Source organism: Culicoides brevitarsis, chromosome 1 (assembly GCF_036172545.1).
Source record: "Culicoides brevitarsis isolate CSIRO-B50_1 chromosome 1, AGI_CSIRO_Cbre_v1, whole genome shotgun sequence".
Lineage (NCBI taxonomy): Eukaryota > Metazoa > Arthropoda > Insecta > Diptera > Ceratopogonidae > Culicoides > Culicoides brevitarsis.
The window spans coordinates 2140086-2165344 of record NC_087085.1 but is presented as its reverse complement, the minus strand read 5'-3'; the positions used below and the strand labels follow the sequence as shown (position 1 = coordinate 2165344).

The 25259-nt window shown below is 29.5% G+C and overlaps 5 protein-coding genes across 5 annotated transcripts; 3 read left to right on the top strand and 2 right to left on the bottom strand.

Moving 5' to 3' along the window:
- Positions 1-567: 567 nt before the first annotated feature.
- LOC134828175 (probable helicase with zinc finger domain) lies at positions 568-10479 on the bottom strand. The gene is made up of 6 exons (XM_063841176.1): positions 10383-10479; positions 9234-10200; positions 6476-8398; positions 3763-5124; positions 3565-3708; positions 568-2295 (listed from the first exon to the last, which is right to left on the bottom strand). The coding sequence occupies exons 2-6, from the start codon at positions 9964-9966 to the stop codon at positions 719-721; spliced, it is 5739 nt and encodes a 1912-aa protein (XP_063697246.1). The 5' UTR covers positions 9967-10200; positions 10383-10479; the 3' UTR covers positions 568-718.
- A 1611-nt stretch (positions 10480-12090) lies between these two features.
- On the top strand, positions 12091-13965 carry LOC134828176 (serine/threonine-protein kinase grp). The gene is made up of 2 exons (XM_063841177.1): positions 12091-12419; positions 12482-13965. The coding sequence occupies exons 1-2, from the start codon at positions 12348-12350 to the stop codon at positions 13868-13870; spliced, it is 1461 nt and encodes a 486-aa protein (XP_063697247.1). The 5' UTR covers positions 12091-12347; the 3' UTR covers positions 13871-13965.
- A 1587-nt stretch (positions 13966-15552) lies between these two features.
- Positions 15553-17368, top strand: LOC134838181 (zinc finger protein 879-like). The gene is made up of 2 exons (XM_063853656.1): positions 15553-15711; positions 15771-17368. Exons 1-2 carry the CDS (start codon positions 15601-15603, stop codon positions 17220-17222), a joined length of 1563 nt encoding a protein of 520 aa, XP_063709726.1. The 5' UTR covers positions 15553-15600; the 3' UTR covers positions 17223-17368.
- Positions 17369-18718: 1350 nt separating this feature from the next.
- On the bottom strand, positions 18719-19227 carry LOC134838247 (cytochrome b-c1 complex subunit 10). Its single transcript, XM_063853737.1, has 2 exons — positions 19089-19227; positions 18719-18977 (listed from the first exon to the last, which is right to left on the bottom strand). The coding sequence occupies exons 1-2, from the start codon at positions 19136-19138 to the stop codon at positions 18854-18856; spliced, it is 174 nt and encodes a 57-aa protein (XP_063709807.1). The 5' UTR covers positions 19139-19227; the 3' UTR covers positions 18719-18853.
- A 54-nt stretch (positions 19228-19281) lies between these two features.
- LOC134830533 (E3 ubiquitin-protein ligase SH3RF1) lies at positions 19282-24330 on the top strand. The gene is made up of 8 exons (XM_063844046.1): positions 19282-19634; positions 19733-20391; positions 21214-21779; positions 21839-21960; positions 22865-23322; positions 23389-23523; positions 23580-23861; positions 23912-24330. Exons 1-8 carry the CDS (start codon positions 19521-19523, stop codon positions 24081-24083), a joined length of 2508 nt encoding a protein of 835 aa, XP_063700116.1. The 5' UTR covers positions 19282-19520; the 3' UTR covers positions 24084-24330.
- Positions 24331-25259: the final 929 nt, after the last annotated feature.

Genomic DNA, 25259 nt, shown 5'->3' with positions numbered 1-25259 from the left:
GTTGGTTTTTTAATAATTTAGAAAAAAATAATTTCATTTTTTTTGTATTTTTTTTTTAATTAGTTAATATTTAGTTTGAATAATATTAAATTAAATATGAAAATTATTTTTTAATATTTTTTTTAATATTTAAAAATTTATTTATTTAAAAAAAATTTAGGTTCTATTATTTTTTATGAAAATTGTCTCAATTTAGTAAAATCTATTTCAATGAATTTAAACGAAGCATTTTGAAAATTAATAATTATTATAAAAATTAATTATTAATTAATTAATTATAAAAATTTAAACATGATAGTTTTATTCAATTTAGAAAAATTAAAGGAAAAATTGTATTTTTATATATTTTTTTTTTTTTTAATTTGATTATTTTTAATAATTAATTTGAATAATATTTAATTAAATATGGAAATTATTTTTAAAAATTTTTTTTAATAATTTTTTTTTATTTTTTTATGATTTTTAATATATTTTTTTTATTATTATTATTCTATAGTATAGATGAAAATCAAACATTTTTTTTTTATTACAAACTTTCTTACGGATTTAAATTCATTATTTTATTGATCTTGGGTATACATCTGAATATTATATTAATTAATGTTATAATTTTTATTTTTTTTTTCTTTTATAATTTTACGTTTATGAACTAATTTCTAACATTAATGTTTATTTTTTATGTTTTTTTCTTGTTTTTTCTCTATCATTTAACATTATTTTATTGAAAATAATTGTAAAATCCATTACTTTTGCGAGAAGCACACAAATTAGCAGTAAATGGATCTTTATCCGGATCCTCTTTCCCATGATTATTCGCTGACGGTTGCTTACCTGCGCCCGCGCCACTCAAAACGCTCGCATATGTCGTCGAATTGTGACGATTAAGCATTTCCTCGACAGATTCGTTGGCGCGTTGTTGCTGCTGCTGCTGCACATTTTGACTCGACATTTGATGACTTCCCATGTTCATCATACGTGGTTGTTGCTGACTATTCGCGGGATGATGCGAAAATTGCGAATTCGCTTGATTCAGAAGTTGCTGTAATGGCGGAAGGCCTGCTTGGAAGCCATTATGGTCGTTATTGAAGGTTTGCTGATTGAAAAGTGACGTCGTGAAATTTTGCGATAATTTTTCAATCGACTCGAAAAAGTTTGTCTCGAGAATGTCGGGTGTCGATGACGCAATTGAGTGATTTTTTGTCGATGCGGAGGTCGATGATGCCATGCTACTGCTGTAACTTTGCCCTGCTTGACGTCGATAAAGCGGCACCGATTGATGCGAATCCTTTAATTCGCTGTCGACGCTACTTTTGGACGAATGACTTCCCATAATTCCGTTTCCGAGGAGATGTGAAGAACCCAAACCCGTTCCGTGAGATGCTGTTGAACCCAAATTCGGTGCGTTACTTGTCGATAAGCCGAGAATGTCTTTCAGCAAGGGTTGCGGCAAATTATCGAAAAAGTTATCGAGCTCCAAATCGTTGGCAGATTCCGTTTTTTGTGGCATCATCGGTTGCTGTTGATGATTATTCATGCCGGAATTCGACATGAGATTCGGGACTTGTCTCAAAATTTCCGTAAATTTATTGGCTGCTTCGATTCCTTGCGTTTCCATCAAGCGAAGGAACCATTTCAGCTGAATATCCTTCGATTCGAGCGCCATTTCGTAAAAACTCATGTTCGGCGGCAAAAGACTACTTAAATCGCTCGTGTGACTTCCTCCGAAATTCGAATGAAGATGATTTTGCGAAGCGCCATGATGGGGCTGAAGCTGTTGTTGCGACGACAAATGACTTTGATGAACATGCGACGGGGGTTGTTGTTGAATTTGCGGCAATTTTTCGGGAAAATGTACATTTTGGAGAAAAGTAAAATCTTTGTTCTCGACATGACGTGCCTGCGATGCTTGTTGATCGAGTGACGGATACGGCATTTTTTGCTGAACGACTTGTTGCTGGGCCACAGCGGCGTTATTTCGCATCGAGTTCAGGATGTCGTTCGGCAAGGGAGCTCCAATGTGATGCTCTTGGTTGAAATGCTGGGCGTACGGAGGTGCCGGACTCATTTGCGGCGCTGCGGATTGACGTAAATTGGGCGGCAATGCGTTTTGTTGGGATGGCGCGAACATTTGATTGGGCGTTTGTTGTTGCGGCGGCGGCGGCAAATAAGGCGCCTGTTGTGTCTTTTGCATTCCGTAAGGCATTTGGAGATTGTGAGATCCGGGACTTCGTAAGGGAGGTTGTTGCGGAGGCGGTAATTGGTTACGAACATTTTGAACGGGAGGAACTTGTAATTCTAAAATTAGAAAATAATTTTCTTTAAAAAAAATTCGGAAAAATTATATCAATTGTTTTCAAAAGCCTTCTTCAAAAAAAAAAAATTTCTTCACAATTTTATTAATTTTTTTTTTTTAATTTAAAATTTTCTTTTTTAATTTTTAAAATTTGTTAAAATATTTTTAAGCTTGAAAAAAATTATTTTTTATGAAGAAAATGAAAAATAAAAATTTTTGAATTAAATAATTTTTTAAATTAAAATATTTTTCAAAAATTAAAAAAAAAATGAAATGAAAAATTAAAAATAAAAATAAAAAAATTTCTTAAAATATTTTTCAGCTTGAAAAAAAAAATTTTTTTATAAAGAAAATGGAAAATAAAAATTTTTTAATTAAATACTTTTTTAAATTAAAATGTTTTTCAAAAATTAAAATAAAACAAATTGAAAAGTTTATAAAAAAATGAAAAAAAAAATTAAAATAAAATAAAAATATTTTTTTTATTTTTTTTTTTTTTTTTTTTATTTTTTATTATTATTTTATTAATTCTTTAAAGTTTTCAAATTATCTTATTTTTTTTCTTAAATACCTAATTTAAAAAAAAAATTTTTAAAAAAATCATTTTTTAAAATTAAAAAAATAGCGTTAAATAAAAATTAACATAATTAATTGATTAAATTCGAAAGAAGTTTTGAAATAAAAATTGAAAAAAAATTTTTGTGAAATTTAAATTTTCAATTAATTTTTTTTATTAATTGAATTAAAATAAAAAAAATTATTTATAACTTTTAAAGATATTTCTTTTAAAGTTTTCATTTATTTAACAAAAATTTTTATTTATTATTTTATTTTTCGAAAATTTTTAATTTTTTTTTTTTTTTATTTCAAGTATTTCAATAAAAGTCAGTTTCAATAAGATAAAAAAAATGTCATCTCCAAAAAGAAAAAAAAAAATTAATTTTTTAAATATAATTTTTTTTCTTTTTGACAAAAAATTATTTCCTATTTTAAAGATATTGTAAAATTTTTGTAATTTTTTTTTAACAAAAAATAATGAAGTTTTTTTAAAATTTACGAATTTTTTATTTTTTGTTTAAAACAATTTAATTTAGAATATGAATTAGAACATTAAAATTTGCATTGGGGAATTTTTTTTAAATTTGCATTGGGTAAAAAATTTAAATTTGCATTAGGGCATTGGCCATTTTTAACGAATTTAAAAATTTTTTCTTCAAAATTCAACTGAAATTTTTCAAATTTGGAGAAAAAGTCAATCAAAAAATACGAACCTGGATGAAATTGATTCGGAGGTCCTCTCGGAGGAAGTAAATTCGGTTGATGATACATGTGATTTTGATTCATATTCATTGTTCGCGGCGCATGTTGTTGATTCATCATGTTTATCGGAGGCGTTTGATTCACAAATCCGGGACCTAAAACGACACCAAATTAAAATTTCATCAAAAATCACTCAAAAGTCAACTTACCTGTCGATCTAAAGGGCATCGGAGGTCCCGCATTGGGTTGCGGACCCTGCAAATTAGGCGGAGGCCCGCGAATCATTTGCTGATTTTGATAGTAGAGCGGATTCTGATAAGGAAACTGTTGCGAATTTGGTCCCTGCGGCGGCGGCGGATGTCCCGGACCCAAATTTGGATGCATGCCATGCGGAACAGGCCCATTCCCGTATGCCGGAGGTCCAATTTGATTGTGATTCATACCGCCGGGCGGCATATTCGGATGTGACATCATGTTATGCGGCGGTCCTCCCGCATTGCGATAATTATGGGGCGGATGGTAGTTCTGAAAGTGATTTTGATGCGAGTGATGATACTGATTCGGATGATGATAATGACTGTAATGGTCCGTTTGATGTCGCAAATATGCCTCGTGTTGCAGCGCGCGAGGAATAAATTCCGGCGCAAGCGGATTCAAGACGTAAGTTTTCTTCAATTCGACACCGTCGAGCTGCGAACGGAGCAGAGACCACGTAATTCCGAACAAACTCTTGTTTTGATTGCAAATTTCGATGAAACGTTCCCAAATTTTGCGACATTTCCCGATCGAACACAGGGCAATTGGATCTCCGACCACAGCAACGAGACTTTGAGCTCGCGTGATTGCTGTGTTGAGTAATTTCGAATTGCTCAAAAATCCATAATCGACTTCCTCGTTCGAATTTGTGTCCTTGTTATTTGTGCAAGTTCGTCTTGTTCTCACAGTTGACAAGAAAATCGCTCGAAATTGCTTTCCTTGCACGTTTAAAACTCTTTCAACACTAATTCCCGCCATCCGACGTTTTCTCAGCTCGGATCTGATGCGAAACACTTGATCCGCATACGGCGTCATAATTCCAATACTTTGATCATTAATTTTTCCCCATGCACTGGGCCATTTTTTTCGCAGCTCACAAACGCGTTCAACCACTTCGTACACTTCGGCGTTGTTGTAAAATGTCGTCGAATTTTTGTCCTGAACATCTTCGCCGCGCGTCGTGAAAAAAGTGAGCGGATAGAATTTTTCGTGTTTCGGGATTCGACCTGATGCAACCAATTTTTGCTCGTAAAAGAGCTCCGACGTGTATTTGATGATGGCTTCATGTGCTCGATAATTCTCACAAAGGAGGATTTTGCACGGGAAATCCGATGGATAGTGATCGTACAAGCGTTCAAGTAGCGAAATGTGCAAACGACGTTCCTTGGCGAAGTTGGAGAAGATTTCGGGAGACATTTGCATGTGATCGCCAGCTAAGACGATGCGGGTGTTTTCACTTGCGAGCGCTAATGGCATTATTGCTTCGCATTCCATTGCTTGAGCAGCTTCGTCGAGTAAAATATGTGTAAAGTGACCTAAAAGTAAAAATAAAATTTTGTTAGAAGATTTTTTTAATTATTTTTTTTTAATTTATTTTTAAACATTTGTTGTTCTTTAAAAAAAAATTAAAAAATTATTTAAAAAAAAAATTTAATAAAAAAATAATTCTCTGTAAAAATTTAAAATTATTTTCAGTTAAATTTTAAAAAATTAAAAATTTTAAAAAATTTTAAATTAAAAAAAATGAAATATTTTACTTTTTCAGTTTCTTTCATCAAAAAAAAAAAATAATAAAAAATCTTAACGAAAAAATTTTAAAAATTAAAAAATACGAAAATTAAAAAAAAAATTTTTATCTAAAATTTTTTAGAAAATATTTTTAAAAAAATCAAAGGTTTTTGAAATCTCATAAAAAAAAAGTTAATAAGAAAAAATAATTTTTTAGTTCATTTAATAATTAACTTAATATAATTTTTAAAGAAAAATTAAAATAAAAAATTTTTAAAGAAAAAAATGAATAATATGATAAAAAAATTTTTTTTTATTTCTTTAAAAATCGATGCATATCTCCATAGAATTCATCTTCAGAATGACTTTTTATTTAGTTTCAAGCTTAAAATTGCTCAAAAATTGGCGTGCAAAATTTATCACGATTTTAATTCAGCATGAGGAAGAATCGTGAAAAATTTTATTTGTTCCAAAATTAAGAAAACTTTAAAAAAAATTAAATTATATTCGAAAAATAAATTTAATGAAAATCAAAATATTTATTTACAAAATAAAAAAAAAATTTTTAAACTTTATTAAATTAATTTTTTGAACATAAAAAATTTATTTTTTTTTATATTATATTTTTTTTTGTTTTGATAATTTTTATTTTTTTTTTTAAATATTCATTTTTTATTTTTCTTTGTTTTGTTTTTTTTTTTAATATTTTCTTTTAATTTTAAATTTCTTTTAATATTTTTTACTAATATTTGTGAATTTTTTTTTAAATTATTTTTTTCTGAAACTTTCATTATTTCTTTTAATTTTAATTTTTCATTATTTTCGCTAAAAATTTAAAAAAGTTTAAAGTATTTTCAAAAATTAACAAAAAAAAATTAAATTAAAATAATTAAACTGAGAATAAATTAAATGAAAAATTTATTTTTATTTTAAAAAAAATTAAAAATCACAAATTAAAAAAAATTATTATTTAAAATTTGAAAAAAATTAAGAAAATTGAAATTAATTTTTTTTAATTAATTTAAAAATTTATCAAAATTAAGAGAAAATGAAAAATTGAAATATTTTAAAAAATTAAAAAAATATAAGAAAAAAAATTTAATAAAATTTTTAAACGTAAAAAAAAGTAATAATTAAAAAAATATAAAAAAAACTCACCTTTTGGCAAATCCAGCGATGCCAATTCCATGGAAATACTGAGAGTAACGACAACAATGCGATGCTTGAGAATATCCTCCGCACTCGGACGCCTAAAATTCCTCATATTCACATTCAAATCGATCAAGCAATACTTTTGTACGATATTGTTCACCGTTGCGACCCATCTCTTGTGATAATAAACACGCAGGGGTCGTGCCTCTTCACAGCCCGCCTCTACCCAAGGATGCAAATAATCTTTAATGTAAAGATCTGCAGCTGAGTTACTGTGCGTACAAATGAGAATTCGCGCATCGGGTTGCAGCAAAAGTTGTTTAATCGCCTGCGCCAGTGTAAAAGTCTTCCCCGTGCCAAAAGGTCCGATCAACAAAATTGGCGGCAGCGCGTATTTCATGTCTGTCGTAATTGCCATAATCGCTTCTTTTTGCTTGGCGTTGAGTTTGGGGTCTAACGTTGAGTCCCATTGTCGCGTTGGGGTCCACGGAATACTCGGCTCGACTGTCGTTTCGGGAAAAATTATTTTGTAATCCGTAATTTTGTCGATGGCTTGATGCCATTCGCAGTACGACAGGCGATTTGGGAGAAATTGAATGTCTCCCGTGAATTCCGTGTCGGGTTTGAGGCCCAATCCAGTCACCGCCGCCGCAGAAAGTTTCAGGTAAATCATATTTTTGCCCTTATCTTCGATGACAGCTTCGTAGATTTTTCTTTTTTCGCCCGCAGGAGGCGGATCCTTCGACGAAACGTAAACCGAAGCGCAATTATTGAGAATTAATCGCCCGGCGGAGGTATCTTCGGAGACATCTTTGCTCAAGTTCATCAGCGCGAACAATTCTCCCGAATGCGAATATTTGGCAGTGCTTGTTGCCATCCCGCTCGGCGTCAGAAGGTAATTTGTCGTGATTTTTAGTGATGCTGTGAGATTATAGCGCGCAATTTGCTCGTAACGGGCAATTTCTTCGACGTAGAGCAACTCGTGCATGCGCGATCTGTAATTGTGTCGCGTTAATTTCTTCTCCGTGATCGTAGTTTGCGTCAAAACGAACGTCGACGCTCTCGGACACGGATATCGTTCGAACAAATCCTTCTCCCGGGCAACATCCGCCAAATATTGGGCATTTTGGAGATGCGCGCCCGACGTTTGTTGATAATAAACGACATCAGCGTTGTCTTCGCACCATCTTTCCGCCGTCGTATTCACAATTTCCTTCTTAATTTCCTGAATTTTGTCCGCATCCGTTACGGGAATGACATCCACACAAATATGCTTGACCAAAACGGGCTCCGTGCCGAAATCAAAAACCACCGATTGACGAAATGTTCCATAAATATCCGTCGAAAAGACAATTTTCACGCGATGTTCGAGATTAACTGTCGTATTTTCCGTCTCTGGTTTATTTTCCGTCGCCGGAGCAACCCATTCCTGATCTGACGTGAGTTCAGCTTCTTTGCCGCCCTTCTTTGCTCGAACATCAGCCGGCAGTATTTGTTTAATAACGAAGTGATTTCGGTGCAAATCTTGCATTAGCGCGACTGCTTTGATGGATTTTTTCGTGCGAAGCATAAAAACCCACTCGCGTTTCGATGTTTTTGACGAAACGGTAGTCACAAGTTCACTTGAGCAACTTTCGTCGACGCCCTCGATCTTTTCTTTCATCACTTTTTCGGGGCTCGAGGCGGAATACCATTTGTCCAAAAGTTGCTCCGTGTACGTTTTGCCGTATAATTCGGTTTCGCGGGCTCGTTGAAGGCGCGTTTTGCGGTATTCGAGACGTTCTTTCCATTCGTTGAGCTCGTCAGTGCCGTGCGCGTCAGCACATTGATTGCCATAATGGCAAATTGCGTTCTCGACAAAGTTATCACACAGCGAATACGATTCCGCGGAATGGCCTCGCGGGGGAGGGCGCCATTTCCATTCGCGACCTAAAATGGAAAATTTTTGATTAAATTTAGTTTTAAAATAATTTTTTTTTTATTCGAAAATATTCAGAAATTTTAAATGAAGCTCAAAATGTTATGTTCAAAATTTTTGAAAAATTTTTATAAAAATTAAAAAAAAAATTAAATTTCATAAATAGTTTTAATTTAATTAAATATTTTTAATTTAAATTAATTTAGGTAAATATGTTAATTTTTTTTCAAGAAAATATGAGAAAAAAATTATTTAAAAAATAATAATAATAAAATAGTTGATTTTTTTTTTAATTTGAAGAAACATTTAAAAATTTTTAAATTTCATTTTTTTTATTTTTTTTAAAAAAAAATTAAATAAAAATATTTAAAACATAAAAAAAATTAAATTTTCTTTTAAAAAAATAATAAAAAATTAAATAAAAATTATTTTAATTTTAGATTAAAATTAAAAATTTGAAAAAATGAATTATATTTCTTTTTAAATAAATTTAGAGAGAACAAAAAATTATGAAATAAATAAAAAAAAAATAATTAAATTTTTTTTTTTTTAATTTTAATATAAAATTTAATCAAAAAATTAAAAAATAAATAAAAATAAAAAAACAAATAAATAAAAATGAAATCAATGAGAAATTAGAAAATATATTAATTTGATTTCCAAAAATATTTAATTTTGAAAATTTTTTAAAAAATTAATTAAAATACCTTTAAAAAAATTAATTAAATCATTTTAGTTTTTTTTTTATTTTTATGTTTAATTTTTTTCGATTTTTTTTTATTTTCACATAACTATTAAATCATTTTAAGAAATTTTTAAGTAAAAAATTAATAAATTTGAACTTACCCTCGTCTGACATGAGAACATTTTGATGCTCCTGCGTTTGACAATGCAATCGCAATTCGGTTTTATCACTGAAACTGATGCCGCAATACGTGCAAGAATTGCTTTCGCTCGATTTCTCGTCAACTTCATTCACAGTCAGCGCAGTTTCGACCTTTTTCGCGAGATTTTCTTCCTTCGTTTCGCCATTTTGGGTCGTTTCTCGCTTCCGTAGCCACTTTGTGTGCTCATCCAAGGGGAGTTCCGTGACGAGAATGTCATGAATCTCTTTACAAATGTCCCCAATTTCTTCGTGTTCTTTCGAAAAGACGCTCTTAAGTTGCTCATTCGTGGATTTATCCAAAATTTCATCGATTTTGGTTGCCAACGATGTCAATTTGTCACTTTGCTCGAGGGATTTTAGTGTCTCGACGAGTTTTTTCGCATCTTGCATCAGCGGTTCGGGATCTTTTAGCAAAACCGATGCTCGAACGCTGAAATTTCTCGCAAGGCATACCGTCAGTTCGGTATTTTTTGCGTTCCGAAGCGAATTGACGAGTTGGTTTGTGTAGCTAAGGACTTCCTTGTACTCTTTTGACTCGAAACAGACCATCGAACGCCCCAGCAGCGCAGTGTTCATCGCATCCGATGGACAATTTTTCTTGCTCATCACTTCGTCGAAGGCAGTTGCTGCGGATTTGAGGTCTTTTTGGTCCAGAAACGCCCGGAATGCCCGTTCAAGTGTCTCTTCCTCCATTTTCGGTTGTTGTTGCGTCGCAGAAATTTTTGTATTTTTTTATAAATAATGTCTCTACTACTTTTTTTTTTGTGAGACGTATGTAGCTCTCCTATATTTATGATTCTTTTTTTCCTTTATTTTTTTTTTTTTAATACGATTTGTTTGTTGCAGAATATTTCTTGTAGAAACCTACTATTTACATGGTTTTTGCGAATTCTAAGTGTTTGTGATAAGCAAATTCGGCGGATATCCCTGCAAAGAAAGCCGAAAAAAAGTAGAAATTTGAGTGAGATTGTGAAATTGAAGGGAAAAAAAGTGATGGAGTAATCAAAAATTCCAGACGGCAAACATTTTTGCCGACTACGATGCAAAATAATGCGATTCATGCCGGATTTTGGTGTTTGGCGTGTGAACGGGAGGCAGGAGATACTTACCGCTTGTAATTACAAACAAAAACATCCAATTACCGAATTATTTCACATTTTTTCATCTGCAAAATACGCGACTACATATTTACTTAAAGAATTCGTTCACTTCAAGTCTGTGGAAAACGCCATGCGAGACGAATGAAAGTGATAAGGACGACAAAAGTGTGAAAAATGTTTTCAATTTTATTGAATTTCTAAATTTCAAAAAAAAAAATTTGATTGCTTTTGTAAAAAAATGGCAAAATTAAAAATTAATTGAATATTTTATTAATGTATACAAACTAATTATTTCTTTTTCTTAATATTAAAATATTTTTTATTTTATTTATTTATTTATTTTTTTTTTTTTTTTGATATTTAATATTTTTGAATTTTTTTTTTAATATTTTTAAATTTTTATGCAATGTAAAATTTAAAGAAATTTAAAATAATTTACAATTTTTCCATTTATTTTTCACAAAAATATACTTATTTTTTGATGAACTTTAGTAATATACATTTAAGATTATTATCAAAATATTTAATAATTTTAAATAAATTTTTATGCAGATTTCACGTTCTTCAACAATGTTTCAAACGATAAAGTTTTTTTTTTAATTTTTAAACTTTGAGTTGATTTGTGTTTCTTTCTTTTAATGCCTATGTTCCTTTTATGATTAGTTCATTTTTCATCATTTGGCTCATACAAAAGTACTTCTTACAATTAGTTAGACTGGTACGAAGATTCTCATTCTGTTGATTGTGCTCCGAAGTATTCAATCTATGTTGCCCAAACTTAAACAATTACCTTGAAAAAAAAGTACTTTTGATAGTAAATTCATACGAGTTTGGGTCGTTTTTGCGTCGATACGAATCTGTTTTACCCGTTGAGCAGTAAACCGATTACATCAAACACTGTTGGTAGTTTATCCCCTAAAAACGCAATAATTTCTTCTTCCATTTTTGAGTAAAATTACATTTTAATAATTTCTTTTTATTTTTTCCTTTTTTAATGCACCTACTCCAATATTACCTTTTAGAACTTTGCTCGTCATCGATAGTTCAAGCTTCCGCAAGCTTCAGCATGTTGAAAAAAAATTGTTTTCCTTGTTTAACGGACTTCATAATTTATGGGAGTTCATTAGTTAGTGTCGTAGTAGATCCAACATCCAAATTTTTAGATGCACTTGCATAAATAATGCCAATAACTTGAGTAATAGGATATTTGAGAGTCATAGGGTTCATTTAGAATTCTTATTTTATTATATTTAGAGTTTTTGTAATAATTAATATTAAAACTCTATTTCAGTTAAATTTTAGAATTAGAATTAGAATTCTAAAAAACTAATAAAAATAAATTAAAAAGTTAAAATTTAATTATTTTGTTTAATTAACTTTTGTTTCAAATTAAAAAAAAAAACTTTAAAAATTTCGAAATTTCGTCTTTAAAAAAATTTAAAAAAAAATCAAAAATATATCAAGTTAACTCTTTATGAATTTAAAAAAAAATCCAAATTTATTTTAAAAAAATCAAAAAAATATGAAGTTTAATTTAACTTTTATTTTTTTCAAAAATATTTTTTTTAAATTTAAATCATGAATTTTTGAATAAAAACTCGAAATTCGTCAAATTTTTAAAAATTTAAAAACTCAAAACAATTTCAATAATTGTACCAACCTTTTCATCACTTTCATTCGTCTCAAATTTTGTTTATCTGTCAAAAAAATTGACAAAAAAAGGGGATCGCGCAATAATCGTCTGTTGAAAATTTAACGAAAATCTCACACAAATCTCGCTTAAAATCTCCTTTTTAACTCCTTACCATCACTGCCAACAACTTTGCAATATTTTTGGACCATCATTTATGTGTAAAATCTTGTCAAAAATCGATGAACGAGAAAAATAAAAATTTTCCCGCGAAACTCCATTGTCCCCTCTTGTAAATATTTTCTGTAACAAAAAAAAATTGTAAATAAAAAAAATAAATAAAAATGAACCCGAGCAAAGAATTTGTCGATGGATGGACAATCGCACAAACGTTAGGCGAAGGCGCTTATGGAGAGGTAAAAAACAAAATTCTAAAAAAAAAATTTTTTTTTTAAATTTTTTTAAAAATATTTTTCAGGTAAAACTTCTCATTAACTCACATTCCGGCGATGCAGTTGCCATGAAAATGGTCGATTTGAAGAAACATCCCGACGCCATCAACTCCGTAAAAAAAGAAGTTGCAATCCAACGAAATTTGCAACACGTGAACATTCTCAAGTTCTTCGGGAAACGCTCTCAGGGCGACACGGAATTCATTTTTCTCGAATATGCGTCGGGCGGGGAGCTTTTCGATCGTATCGAGCCCGATGTTGGAATGAATCCGGCTGATGCGCAACGTTATTTTCGTCAATTGTTGTCTGGCGTCGAGTATTTGCACGAAAAAGGTATCGCTCATCGTGATTTGAAGCCCGAAAATTTGCTGCTGGATGAACATGACAACATAAAAATTTCGGATTTTGGCATGGCGACCATGTTTCGGATGAAGGGGCGTGAAAGATTGTTAACGACAAAGTGTGGGACGTTGCCATATGTCGCGCCGGAGGTACTTTCGAAGCCATATGCTGCCGTTCCTGCTGATATTTGGTCTTGCGGGATAATTTTAGTTACTTTGTTGTCGGGAGAATTGCCGTGGGATCAGCCGACAACGAATTGCATCGAATATCTCGCATGGGAATCGAATAATTATCAATCACGATCGCCTTGGACCAAGTTAAATACGCTTGCAATCTCGTTACTGAGGAAAATTCTCGCCGTCGAACCCGAACAACGACTAACTTTGAGCAATATTATGCAACATCGATGGTGCATGCAAAAAATCAAGCAACCCGACGACGATTTGGATGTCACTGACTCCGGAACGAACGAACCGCATCGCAATAAACGCTTATGCTCCAATCAAAATCTCATGGGAAGCAACACAGACGACTCGTTATCGCGAATGTGTCTTTCGCAGCCGATGCCGTCGGTGAATTATTCCGTTTCTGACGTCAGCGGCGATTGTGAGGCGCCAAATAACGCAAGCACGTATGGCGATCGCATCAGTTTCTGCTTCTCGCAACCCACAATGATGGATGACATGTTGCTTTGCACGCAAATGAACGCGACGCAATGCGCGAATCCATTCCAGCGACTCGTGAAACGCATGACGCGCTTCTGTGTGACGACGAGTTTCGACGAAACGGTGCAAAAATTGACGGATGCCTTGGAGAAATTGGGCTTCAAGTACAAGACGCACGATGAAAATTTGTTGACAATTATGACGACGGATCGAAGGAAGGCGGATTTGATCTTTAAAGCGACTTTGTTGGAAATGGATGGCAAAATTATGCTCGATTTCCGATTGTCGAAGGGTTGCGGGCTGGATTTTAAACGTGGATTTATCAAAATTCGAGAAACATTGACGAAAGAAGGAATCGTTGCCAAAATTCCGACGGCTTTTGCCTTTGCTTCCATATTAGAGAAATAGTGCGAGTTTTTTTTTACCATTTTTTCTGTGTATTATTTTTACAACATGACATTTTTTATAGAATAAAAAAATAAATATACTTTTCTTGACGAAAAATCAAATCATTTTTGTTTTATTTTAAAATTTTCTTGTCTTTCCATTTTTTTAAAATTGATAATTTTTTATCTAAAGATTAATTTTGAAAAATTTTTTATTCTTATTTCAATTTTAATGAATTTTTAGTTGAATAAAAAAAAATTAAAATAAAATAATTTAATAATTTGTTGAAAATATTCATTTTGCATTGAATGTTATTTTATTTATTAATTTTTTTTTTATTTTTTGATCTAATTTTATTTTTTTAAAGAAAATATAAATTTGTAAATTTCTTCAATTTATCAATTTATTTGTTAAAATCATTAAAATTAATTTTTTTATATTTTTTTTAATTTTGAATTTTTAAAAAAAAAAATAATTTTATTTAATTTATTTTTTTAATGTTTTTAACAAATTCTATTCTAAATTTTATACCTATTATTAAATAAATTTTTTTATTTAAATTAATTTAAAAAATTTTCGAAATTTAAATATTTTTTATAAAATTAGTAGTTCTACTTTTATTTATTTTTTTTTTATTTTTTGTTATTATTTTATTTATTTTTTAATTTTTAAAACTATTTTTTTTTTGAGGAAAATATATTTAAATTATTTAAATCAATTGTTGAAATAAATTTTATAAATTCTTTTGATTTCATATTTTTTTAAGTTTTGTCAATTTTCGATTTTTTAAAATATGAAAACTATTTTTTTAATTTATTTAAAAAAAATAAAATTCTATTTATTATTTAAAGAAAAGTTTTTATGGTGCATTCCATTCTAAAAAATACCGAAATCCCGGATTTTAAATTTACCTATAAAAGTACAGATCTTATTACCCTATCTTGATGTCCATCCGAAAATAAGAAACTTTTGCTAAGACAACATTTATTTGCGTCTTTAAAAATTTTTATCAATGGTTCAAAATTTTTTAAAAACGCAAAAATATCACATTTTTGGCTTTTCTGACCAAACAGTTCGTTTCCAACCATATGTTTCATGGCAAAAATTTATGTACTCGAGATGACAAACAATCCTGGTGAACAAAAATTTTAAAATAATAAAGTTGAAATTTTGACCTTTTTTTTCGCTACACGGATTTTTCGATAAAAATTTTTTAAAACTATCATAAAATTTTTAAAAATAAGGGTAAAAAAATTTCGCCAAAGCAAAAATTTCTTCTTTTTTGATGGACATCATGATAAACTATTCAGTTTTTCATTTCTATAACTGTTTTATGAAGAAATCGGTAAAAATCAAAACCGTGATTTTGGTATTTTTTAGAATGGAATGCACCTTATACAAAAATTTAAATTATTTAAAAAATTTTAATTATTTAATTTTATTTTTTAATTTATTTAATTAATTTTGTATTATTTTAGTTTTAAAAATTTTTAAATTATTAATTTAATTAAATTTTTTTTTTATTTTTTTAATTTAAAATTAATTTTAATTTCTAAAATTTTTTAATTCATAAAAATTTAATTTTTTAAATGAAACAAGAAACAAATTTTAATTTGTATCATCCTTATTCACTTTCAAGAGGGCGCTACAGTCACTTTAAATCAACAAAAACATCAACAAACCAAATTTTCCGAGTAAAAATGTTGAAAAAATAACTAAAAACCATTCCCTGTCCCTAAAAATTCCCCAAAATGAGTGACATGATCATCTGTCGATTGTGTCTCTTAAACGGAGAAGCAACTTACTACAATGTTTTTGAGACAAAATCCACGGAAAAGATTTGGAAACTGCTCGAAATCGAGGTAATTTCACTTTTTATTCGTTTTTCATCGATAAAAAATATTTTTTTCCAATTCAATAGATCCGCGAAGACGATCCGCATCCAAAAAACATCTGCATCGACTGCCTAAAACGCTTGAATGACTTCAGCACTTTTGCCGAGCAATGTCGATCGTGCCAAGACGTCTTCGTACTTCATTGTTCCATGGCAAACAGCAAAAATAATCAAAATTTACTCATCGAAGACCCGAATTTGGTGCAAATTTTTCCGCAAGAACCCCATTTCGAGATTAGTTTTGTCACTGCGACGCCGCCCACGGAGCAACAACTGCCTTCAGTATTGCCGCAAGTCGAGGAACCAATGCCTGAAATGATAAAAATACCCGAAATTGAGCCCGAAGATGAAGAAATTCACGTTTCTGAGGACGAATCTGAGGTAGAATTGAATTACGACGATCCCGAAAAGATTTTGAATGCAAGTCCGATGAAGGGAAAACTCATAAAACGACCAAAAGTGTTAATAAGAGATGCAAAGTTGACTGTTCGAGGCAAAGAATTGAACAAACTAATGTCGGATTTTTACACGTTAGAGTGCGATGTGTGTTCAAAAGAGGGAAAAAGGTCAAAAACGTACAAAGACATCTACAATTTGTTCAATCATTACAAATCGCGGCACGGAATCAAGGGTTATGTCGTTTGTTGCGGGCAACGTCTCTTCAAGGCACGCGCTTTGGCTCTTCACATGTGTCGTCATTTGGAGCCCGAATCGTTTCGGTGTCCCGATTGCAATAAAATGTTGACTTGTCCGAAAATTCTGCAGTATCATCGTCAAAATCATCTTCCGGAGGATCAACGCCCGCTGGCTTGCAAACAATGTCCGCGTCGTTTTTCCTACAATTCCGCCTTAATTGCCCATTCCATCAGTCACCTGCCCGAAGATCAACGAAATAGTTACAGTTGCAGCGAATGCGGAAAATCTTATTGCAGCGCGGGTCGTCTTTCGTCCCATCTCAATTTAGCACATTCCAAGACGGGCGAAGAGTTTTCCTGTCATCTCTGTCAAAAACGCTTCACGAGCAAAGGCAACCTTTCGTACCATTTGACGACGCATCAACCGAATCTCCATTCCATGCAGTGCAAAATTTGCGAAAAATGGCTCAAGAACAAGGTTTGCTTGCGAAAACACATGATCCAACATTCCGCCGAACGGTTAAAGTGTCATTTGTGTTCGGATTATGAGACGGTGAACAAGCAATGTTTGGCGAATCATATCCGGATCAAGCATAACGATGAGAAAAACTTTTTGTGTGAAATTTGTAACAAGTCTTTTAAGCTGAAAAATACTCTGAAAAATCATTTGAGACAACATACGAAAGAGACGCCTTATAGTTGCGAGTTTTGCAAGCGAAAGTTTACGAGCAGTGGCAATTTTTATGCACATCGGAAGCGGATGCATGCGGCTCAGGTGCAACAATTGAAGGAACAGAAAGAGAGGGAAGCTGCGACGCAACGACAACTCGCAAAAGCTTGTTAATTTTTTTTTATCATGAGACAAAAAAAAATGCAAAGTGTTGAAAAAGTCGAAAATTTTCCATTATTTTAATTTTAAGAATTTAAAATTATTTTTGTATTAATTAAAATTTTTTAAAAAATGAATTAAATTCGATTTTAGGTAAATTGTTAATTTGGGAGGTATTGAAAAATTTTAAATTAAAATAAAAAAAAATATTAAAAAAAAATAATAAAAATTATTAATTAAATCGAAAAAAAATTAATTAAATTTTTAATTCGGAATTAATTTTATCTTATTAAAAAAATTGAAAATGAATGAAAATATAAAAAAAAATTATTAATTTATTTTTTAGCAATATTTTCTATTTTTCATTTTGAATAGAAAATTTCTAAAAAAAAATTATAAAATTTTTCAAAATTATTTTTAATATTTTTTTTTTCATTGAAAATATTTTTTTTGTTTATTCAGAAGATTTTTAAAAAATTTATTTTATTTTTTTTTTCAATATATTTAATTATTTTTAGATTAAAAAAATTCTAAAAAATTAAAATTAAATTATTAATTTTTTTTAAATTTTTTTTTTTCAATGAAAAATTTTTTCTGTTTACTCAAAAAATTATTTTAATTTGTTTTTGCATTATAATTATTTAACTTATGAAAAAATTCTAAAAAATTAAATTAAATTATTAATTTTTTTAAATTATTTTTTTGTTTATTCACAAAAACTTGAAAAAAATATTAATAATTTTGCATCATATTTATTAATTTTAGATGAAAAAATTCGAAAAAATTAAAATTTAATTATTTAAGTTTTTTATTTTTAATAATTTTTTTTTCATTGAAAATTAATTTTTGTTTCATTAAAAAAATTAAAAAAAAAATATTTTAATTTTTTTTTGAATCATAAATATTTAATTCATGAAAAAAAAATTTTAAAATTAAAATTAATTTATAAATTTTTTGAAAATTATTTTTTTTTTCATTGAAAATTAATTTTTGTTTCTTCAGAAAAATTTTGTAAAAATTTTTCTTTTTGCATTTATTTAATTTATGAAAAATTCTAATAAATGAAAATTAAATTATTAATTTTTTTTTCATTAAAAATTTATTTTTGTTTATTCAGAAAATTTAGATGAAAAAATTAAACTAAAATTTCAATAAAATTTGATATATTTTTAAGAAAATTTCAATCAAAATATGAAATTAAAAAATTATAAAAATTTCCTGAATTTTATTTTAATTGATTTTTTTTAACTTCAATATCTTTAAGAAGTCTTAAAATGTCTCAAATTAGTTCAAATTTAATTTAATTCATAATTTTTATCATTTTTAATACTTCTGTATAAATTTATTTGAAAAAATTTCGACTTTTTTTTAACACTTTGCATTGAATTTTCTTCCAGATTTCACGAATTTTTCATTTCTGTAAGAAAATTTTTATGATTTTACGCGAACTTAAACTTCTGGAGAACAAAACTGTTCCAATTAATGACCTCAAAGGCAAATAAACATCAAAATTACTTTTTAACGGAGTTTATTTTTCATCGCAACACTCGTCCCTGAACAAAATTTTTTACTTAAATCGCATTGCGAATCGCCCTCCAGCTTAAATAATTTCAATTTGTTTGCTAATTTACAGGTTGCTGCTCAATTTATTCATCGTCCTTGCGGTATTTGGTGTTGTAGAAGGGAAGATATTGCAACACCATCTTAAAATCTGTGTAATAACAAACTCCAAGACCTGCAGCTGCTCCGAAAGACATCAAGCTGGGCACCCTGTAAACATCCAACAAAATTTCAAGTTATGTAATTTTCGATTTTTAATCAAAAACTAATGGAAATTTGAAGGAATTTCAATGATTTTTGAGTAAATTTGGGATTTCTTACCATCTTGATGCCATTTCAGCATGTTTGGGACCGAATGGGATTCTGATCATGTTGATTTTTGATTAAATTTCAGCGAAACTCGCCCGAAAATCCTCGAAATCGACAGAAAATGAGAAAAATTCAAGTGTCAGATGTGACAAAAGGTTCAAAAATTGAACGTAGGATCTGTTTTCGAGCATTGTGCTGTGGGTTACATTGCATTTTTGTGCTGTTCGAAGAGTTTTTAATCATTTTTCGGGGGATTTCAGTGGAAATTGTGGCTAAATGTGATGTCGTCGTGCCAAATGGAGGTCAAAAGTGTGTGTTCTAATTGAAAAGAGGCCCAAAATTGACGACGCCATGTAAATACGCGACAAAATCCGTGGGACATTCACTTTTCACATACACTAACGTACATGCAAAAGCAGGAAAAAATCTAAATTTCGCCATAAAATGGATGTCTCGAAGTTAAACGAGCTTCTGGAATGCTCTGTCTGTCTCAATACGCTCGATATCTCGAGCAAAGTTCTTCCGTGTCAACACACGTTCTGCAAAAACTGCCTTAAGGTGAGAAAAAATTCTTTTTTTCTTGGTGTGGCACACATCCTACGTCCGTACCTCGTACACGCATGACTCACAATGCATTTTTTCTCGTCTCTTTTCAGGAAATTGTCGAAAGTCACAAGGAATTGCGATGCCCGGAATGTCGTGTTTTGGTAACGATCCCCGTCGACGACTTGCCGCCCAACGTTTTGCTCACACGAATTTTGGAAGGCATGAAAAACGCCGCGAATCAGGCAACAAGTGCGACAAACAATGCAAGTCCATCGCACGAAACGGCCTCAAAAGTGAAACAAGAACCGCCAACGACGGAATCGACGCCCGTTTCTGTGCCCGAAAATGTCGGCGGCGGCAATGTCAAGATGAAACATCCCCATGCAAAGGCAATTTACGACTTTAATTCGAAGGAAAGTGGCGATTTGAACTTTAAAAAGTCCGATATTATTTTGTTGAAGAAGAAAATCGATCAGAATTGGTATATTGGGGAGTTGAATAGTCGAACGGGGTCTTTTCCGATCAATCATGTGCAAATAATTGTACCGCTTCCTGTGGCACAATGCAAAAGTCTTTATGATTTCAAGATGAAACCGAATGAGGAGGAGGGTTGTTTGACGTTCAAGAAGGGAACAGTGATCAATGTGTTGCGTCGCGTCGATCAGAATTGGGCGGAAGGAAGAATTGACGATGCAATTGGCATTTTTCCAATTTCCTTTGTTGAGATGAATGCCGTTGCGAAGCAGCTGATGGAGGTTTCTGCGAAAAAGTAAGTTTTTTTTTGTTAAAATATTTTTTAAAAAATTATAAATTTTTTTCAAAAGTTTAAAAAAAATAATTAAAAATTTATTTTATTTTAAAAATTTAAATATTCATTAATTTTTTCAAAATTTAATTCAAAATATTTCTATTAAAATTAATTTAATTTAATTTACTTTAAAAAAAAATAAATAAATTAATAAATAAAATAATAATACCTAATTTTATTTTTTTAAATTTTTTAAACAATATTTAATTTTATTAAAATTAAATTTTTTTAATTCAAAATTATTTATTATTTTTTGAAATTATTTTTGAACTGACTTTTCATAAATAATTTTAAATTAAAGGCAATTTAATATTTTTAGAGAAGACATTGAAATTTATTTTTTAAAATTTAATTAATAAAAATTTAAATAAAAAAAATAATAAATTAATTAATTTATTTTATTTAAAAAAAAAAAAAATAAAAAAAAAAAATTATTAAAAATTAAATTAATTTTTTTTTTCATTTTTTTTAAATTGAAAAATTTTTTTAATTAAAAAAAATATTTTAAGAGAAATTTAATTAAAATTTAATTAATTTTTTTATTTAATTATTTGAAATTAAAATAAATTTTATTAATTTAAATTGAAATTCATTGTTAAAAAATTATGAGAAAAAATTTTAAAAATTTAATTATTTTTTTTCATTTTTTTTAAATTTAAATAAAACTTTGAAATGCTTTAAAATTATTTTTCGAAGTAAAAAAAATTACTTTCTTACGTGACTTCATCAAGTAGGAAGAAAATTCCTTGAATTCCTTCTAAAAATTCTTTTCTCTATTTTTAGCATGCAACTCTCATCGTCAACATCATCGCATCCAATGACAACTTCCTCGTCATCGTCTGCCGCAACAAACGTTCGTACCGTGCCTATACCGCCGTTCGAGACGACATTCAATAACAGCACAAACGCGAGTGACAGTTCGACAACAACTTCAACGAGTCCCCATTCGACGCCCAGCAACACGAGTTCAAGCAATTCAAGCACGGCGCCCAATAGCCCGATCAATAGTCAAGATACGGAAAATTTAGTTGTAACAGTGCAGGCACGTCCCATCACGACACGCGAAAAGCGAAATTCGCTCACGGCGTTGATCAGCACGGGAAATGGCGGAAATATCGCGAGTCACGCCTCGAATCGTCATTCGGCGGAGATTTTGAGTGTGCCTGAGTTGGAAAATGTTCAACCGGGGACAGGAAATCAAAAGAGTGAGACAGTTCGGAGACCCGAGAGAACGCATCATCGCTCGAAATCGGGACATCATAATCCGCAACAAACTCACATTCAGCCATATGTCGCCTTATATCCGTACAAGCCGCAAAAACCCGATGAGTTGGAATTGAAAAAAGGATGTAAGTGAAATTTTTCTCTCAAAAAAGTCGAAATTTTATTAATTTTTTGTGTTTTTTAGCTGTTTATTATGTATTAGACAAATGTCAAGATGGTTGGTTCAAAGGCGTCAATCGTCAACAAAAATCAGGAGTCTTTCCGGGAAATTATGTTGCTCCAATTCGAACACGAGCCACGGATAATGTAAGTTTTTTTTTTATTCAAATTTTATTTTTTATGAAAAGTTTCTTTGAAAAATTTAAATAATTCATTAAAATAAAAATAAAATAAAAAAATATTTTTTAAAAAAATAATTAATTGGCAATTTTTTAAAAAAATTTAAAACTTTAAAATTTTCATAAAATTCTATGAATTTTATCGAAAAATTGTTTTGAAAAAAATTAAAATTTAAATTAAAAAAATAATTTAGAAAAATTAATGAAATTCAAAAAATTATTTGAATTCAAAAATATTAAAAATTTAAATTTTTGAAAATTTTCAAATTTTTTTTTTACATTTTCATTAAAAAAATAAATAAATAAATTATAAAATTTAATAAAAAAAAAATAATTTAAATAATTATTTGAAAATGAAATTAAAAGTATAAAAAAAAATATTAAATTGAAAAATTTGTGAAAAATATAAAATTAATTGGAAAATCTTTAAAATAAAAAAAATTAAAACCTTCATGAATTTTCATGAATTTCTATGATTTTTTTTTAATAAAAAAAAAATATAAAAAAAAAATAATTTTTTATTTCAAAGAAAAATTAGTTAAATTAAAATTCAAAAAAATAAAAAAAAAATTTTTATTAAATCAATTCTTTTTAAAAAAATATTTTAAATTTATCGAAAAATTATAAAAAAAAAATTTTTGAAAGAAAAATTTAAAAAAAATAAAAAATATTAAAAAAAAAAAATAAAATTTTGAAACAAATTAATTAAAAATTCCAAAAAATATTTTGAAATTGTTGAAAAAAAAAATAAATTTAATTTTAAAAAATTTAAAAACAATTTAAAAATGAAAAATTATTAGTTTTGTGAAAATTCTTAATTTTTTTCAAATTCAAAAAAAAATAATTAAAAATTTTATTTTTCTCATTTTTAGTCATCTGGCAACTCACACTCCTCGAATCAAAAGGGACAACCAATCTTCATCTCACGCGATAATTATCAAAAAACGCTCCAACCGCCTCCCGATCTTCCGCCGCGCAACAATGCTCAACAATCCACGGGCTCGAGTTTGTCGAATTGGAGCAAAACGCTTCACATGGATTCACTTTTCAGCAGAAAAAGTAACGAAAACTCCCTAACTCAAGACCCATCTCCGAATGTTTCCCTCAATTCGAGTAACGAATCGCAAAATCGCTCTGCCACAAAGGAGAAAAAAGACTCGACCGCCATGAGTTTCGTGAAACGCTTAACAAAACGAAGCAAATCTCCGTCAACATCTACCGGAGCTTACTCCATGGATAATCCCGTGTTTGAAGATTCATCGGTTTCTGGTCCAACAACGTCTGCGGGAGGCGCAAAAAATATTCATTTGTCACATCCGGTTCACGTGAGGTAAGTTTTTAATTTTTTTTTATGAATTTTAATCAAAAATTTAATGAAAATTTTTTTTTTTGTTAGATCCGGAAGTTGTCCAAGTCAACTTTTGCAAAATATCCCCATGGATGTGATAAATCAAGCAAATCAAGGAAGCGGTCCGTTCGTTTATGGCTCGCAACGTATCAAGGGACACAAGGAACGTCCTTCAATGGCACAGTAAGTCATAAAAATAATTAAAAAAATCTTCAAAAATTCATTTTTTTTGTTTTTAGCCTTCGAACGAACGTAGATCTGACAATAAGTGCCGCCAATAATCGCTTACGCAATGCACAAACATCAAATCAGTCGTCCATGATGAGTGTTTCAGCGACGCAAGCTGCAACGCCATCGTCTGTCGTCACCGCCAACAATCCGTCAAGTAATCATCACCACCGAAAGTCACAAAGTCTCGATGCGAGTAGCTTAATTGGGCCTGTAGCGAACGAAAATAAGGCAAATCGTGGGGCTTCTGCGGTCCAAAGTTCAAGTAACGGCGGAAATCACACACGAGAAAGGTAAATTTCTTCAGTTCAACCAAAAATTTTGTCTAAAATTATTTTTTTAGATATCGCTGCATCGTCCCGTATCCTCCAAATAGCGAATATGAGCTTGAATTACGCGTCGGCGACATCGTCTTTGTCACAAAGAAACGCGAAAACGGTTGGTTCAAGGGACAACATCAACGTTCGGGACGAATTGGACTTTTTCCGTCGTCCTTCGTGCAACCTGACATATAAAAAAAACAACAAAATCTGCCATCCAATGCGAATTGAGATTAACATGAACAAGCACGTATCTCACATTTACACTAAAATTATGACATAATCATAAAAAATTAACTTTAAGCAACCTAAAATATTATTACATTTACGAGAAATATTTATACAGGACAATTTTTTTAGATATTAAAATATTTACTGAACAAGATTATGAAAGCAAACGATGCATTTAACGGATATTATGACAAAAGAAAATTTTTTTGATAAGTTTAGCGATCAAAAAAAAATTTAATATTACGAAATTGGAAAATTGCAATTGAAAACAGGAAGTAATATTTGTATAAGATGCACTTTTTGTATAAAGTTTAACAAAAAAAACAAAAATATTTATATAGGAAAAATAATTTCTGATGAGAAATCTGAACAAAAAGCTTAGACAAGTAACGTAGCTTAGCATAATTCTATCCAAATTTAGGTAATTATCTATCATTATACACAAAATAATTGATATTCAAAGTCATGTTATATTATAAGGAAAAATTATTAGGACAAAATTTTAGTTTTTAAGGATTCTTCTTGCCTTTTTTAGATATTTTCTGTTGCAATATTACTGTTTTTTATAATTTTTATCCTTTTTGAGGTGCTATTTAGTTTTAAGTCATATTGCCTTGTAATGAGGAAGATGCAATTTGGAAAAGTGTTTCATGTTTATTTTTAAAAAAAGTTAAAAATTGTATTAAAACTCCCAAAAAAATATGATTGCATTTTTGATTAATTTTTTTTTTTAATAAATAAATAAAAATCTTATTTAAATTTTAATTAAAAATGTTAATTTTTGTTTTTACAATTTTTATTTTTTTTTAGAATTCATAGAAATTTTCAATTTATAAAAAGTTTCAAAAAATTTTCAAATATCTCAAAAAAACATTCATATTAATTTTATTTGTTATTTTTTTTTTTTTGACAAAATTTTTTACAATTTTGTAGAATTAAAATATTAAAAATTTTTTAATTTTTTTTAAATTTTTAAAAATTTCTCAGAATTCAAAATTATTAAAAAATTTTAGATTTTTTTTAACGTATCATTTCTTAAAAATTTGTCAAAAAATAAATATTTTCGAAAAAATGAAAAGAATTTTGATAATATTGAATTTTTACAAAATTTTAGAATTTCTAAAATTTTTTAAAAAAAAT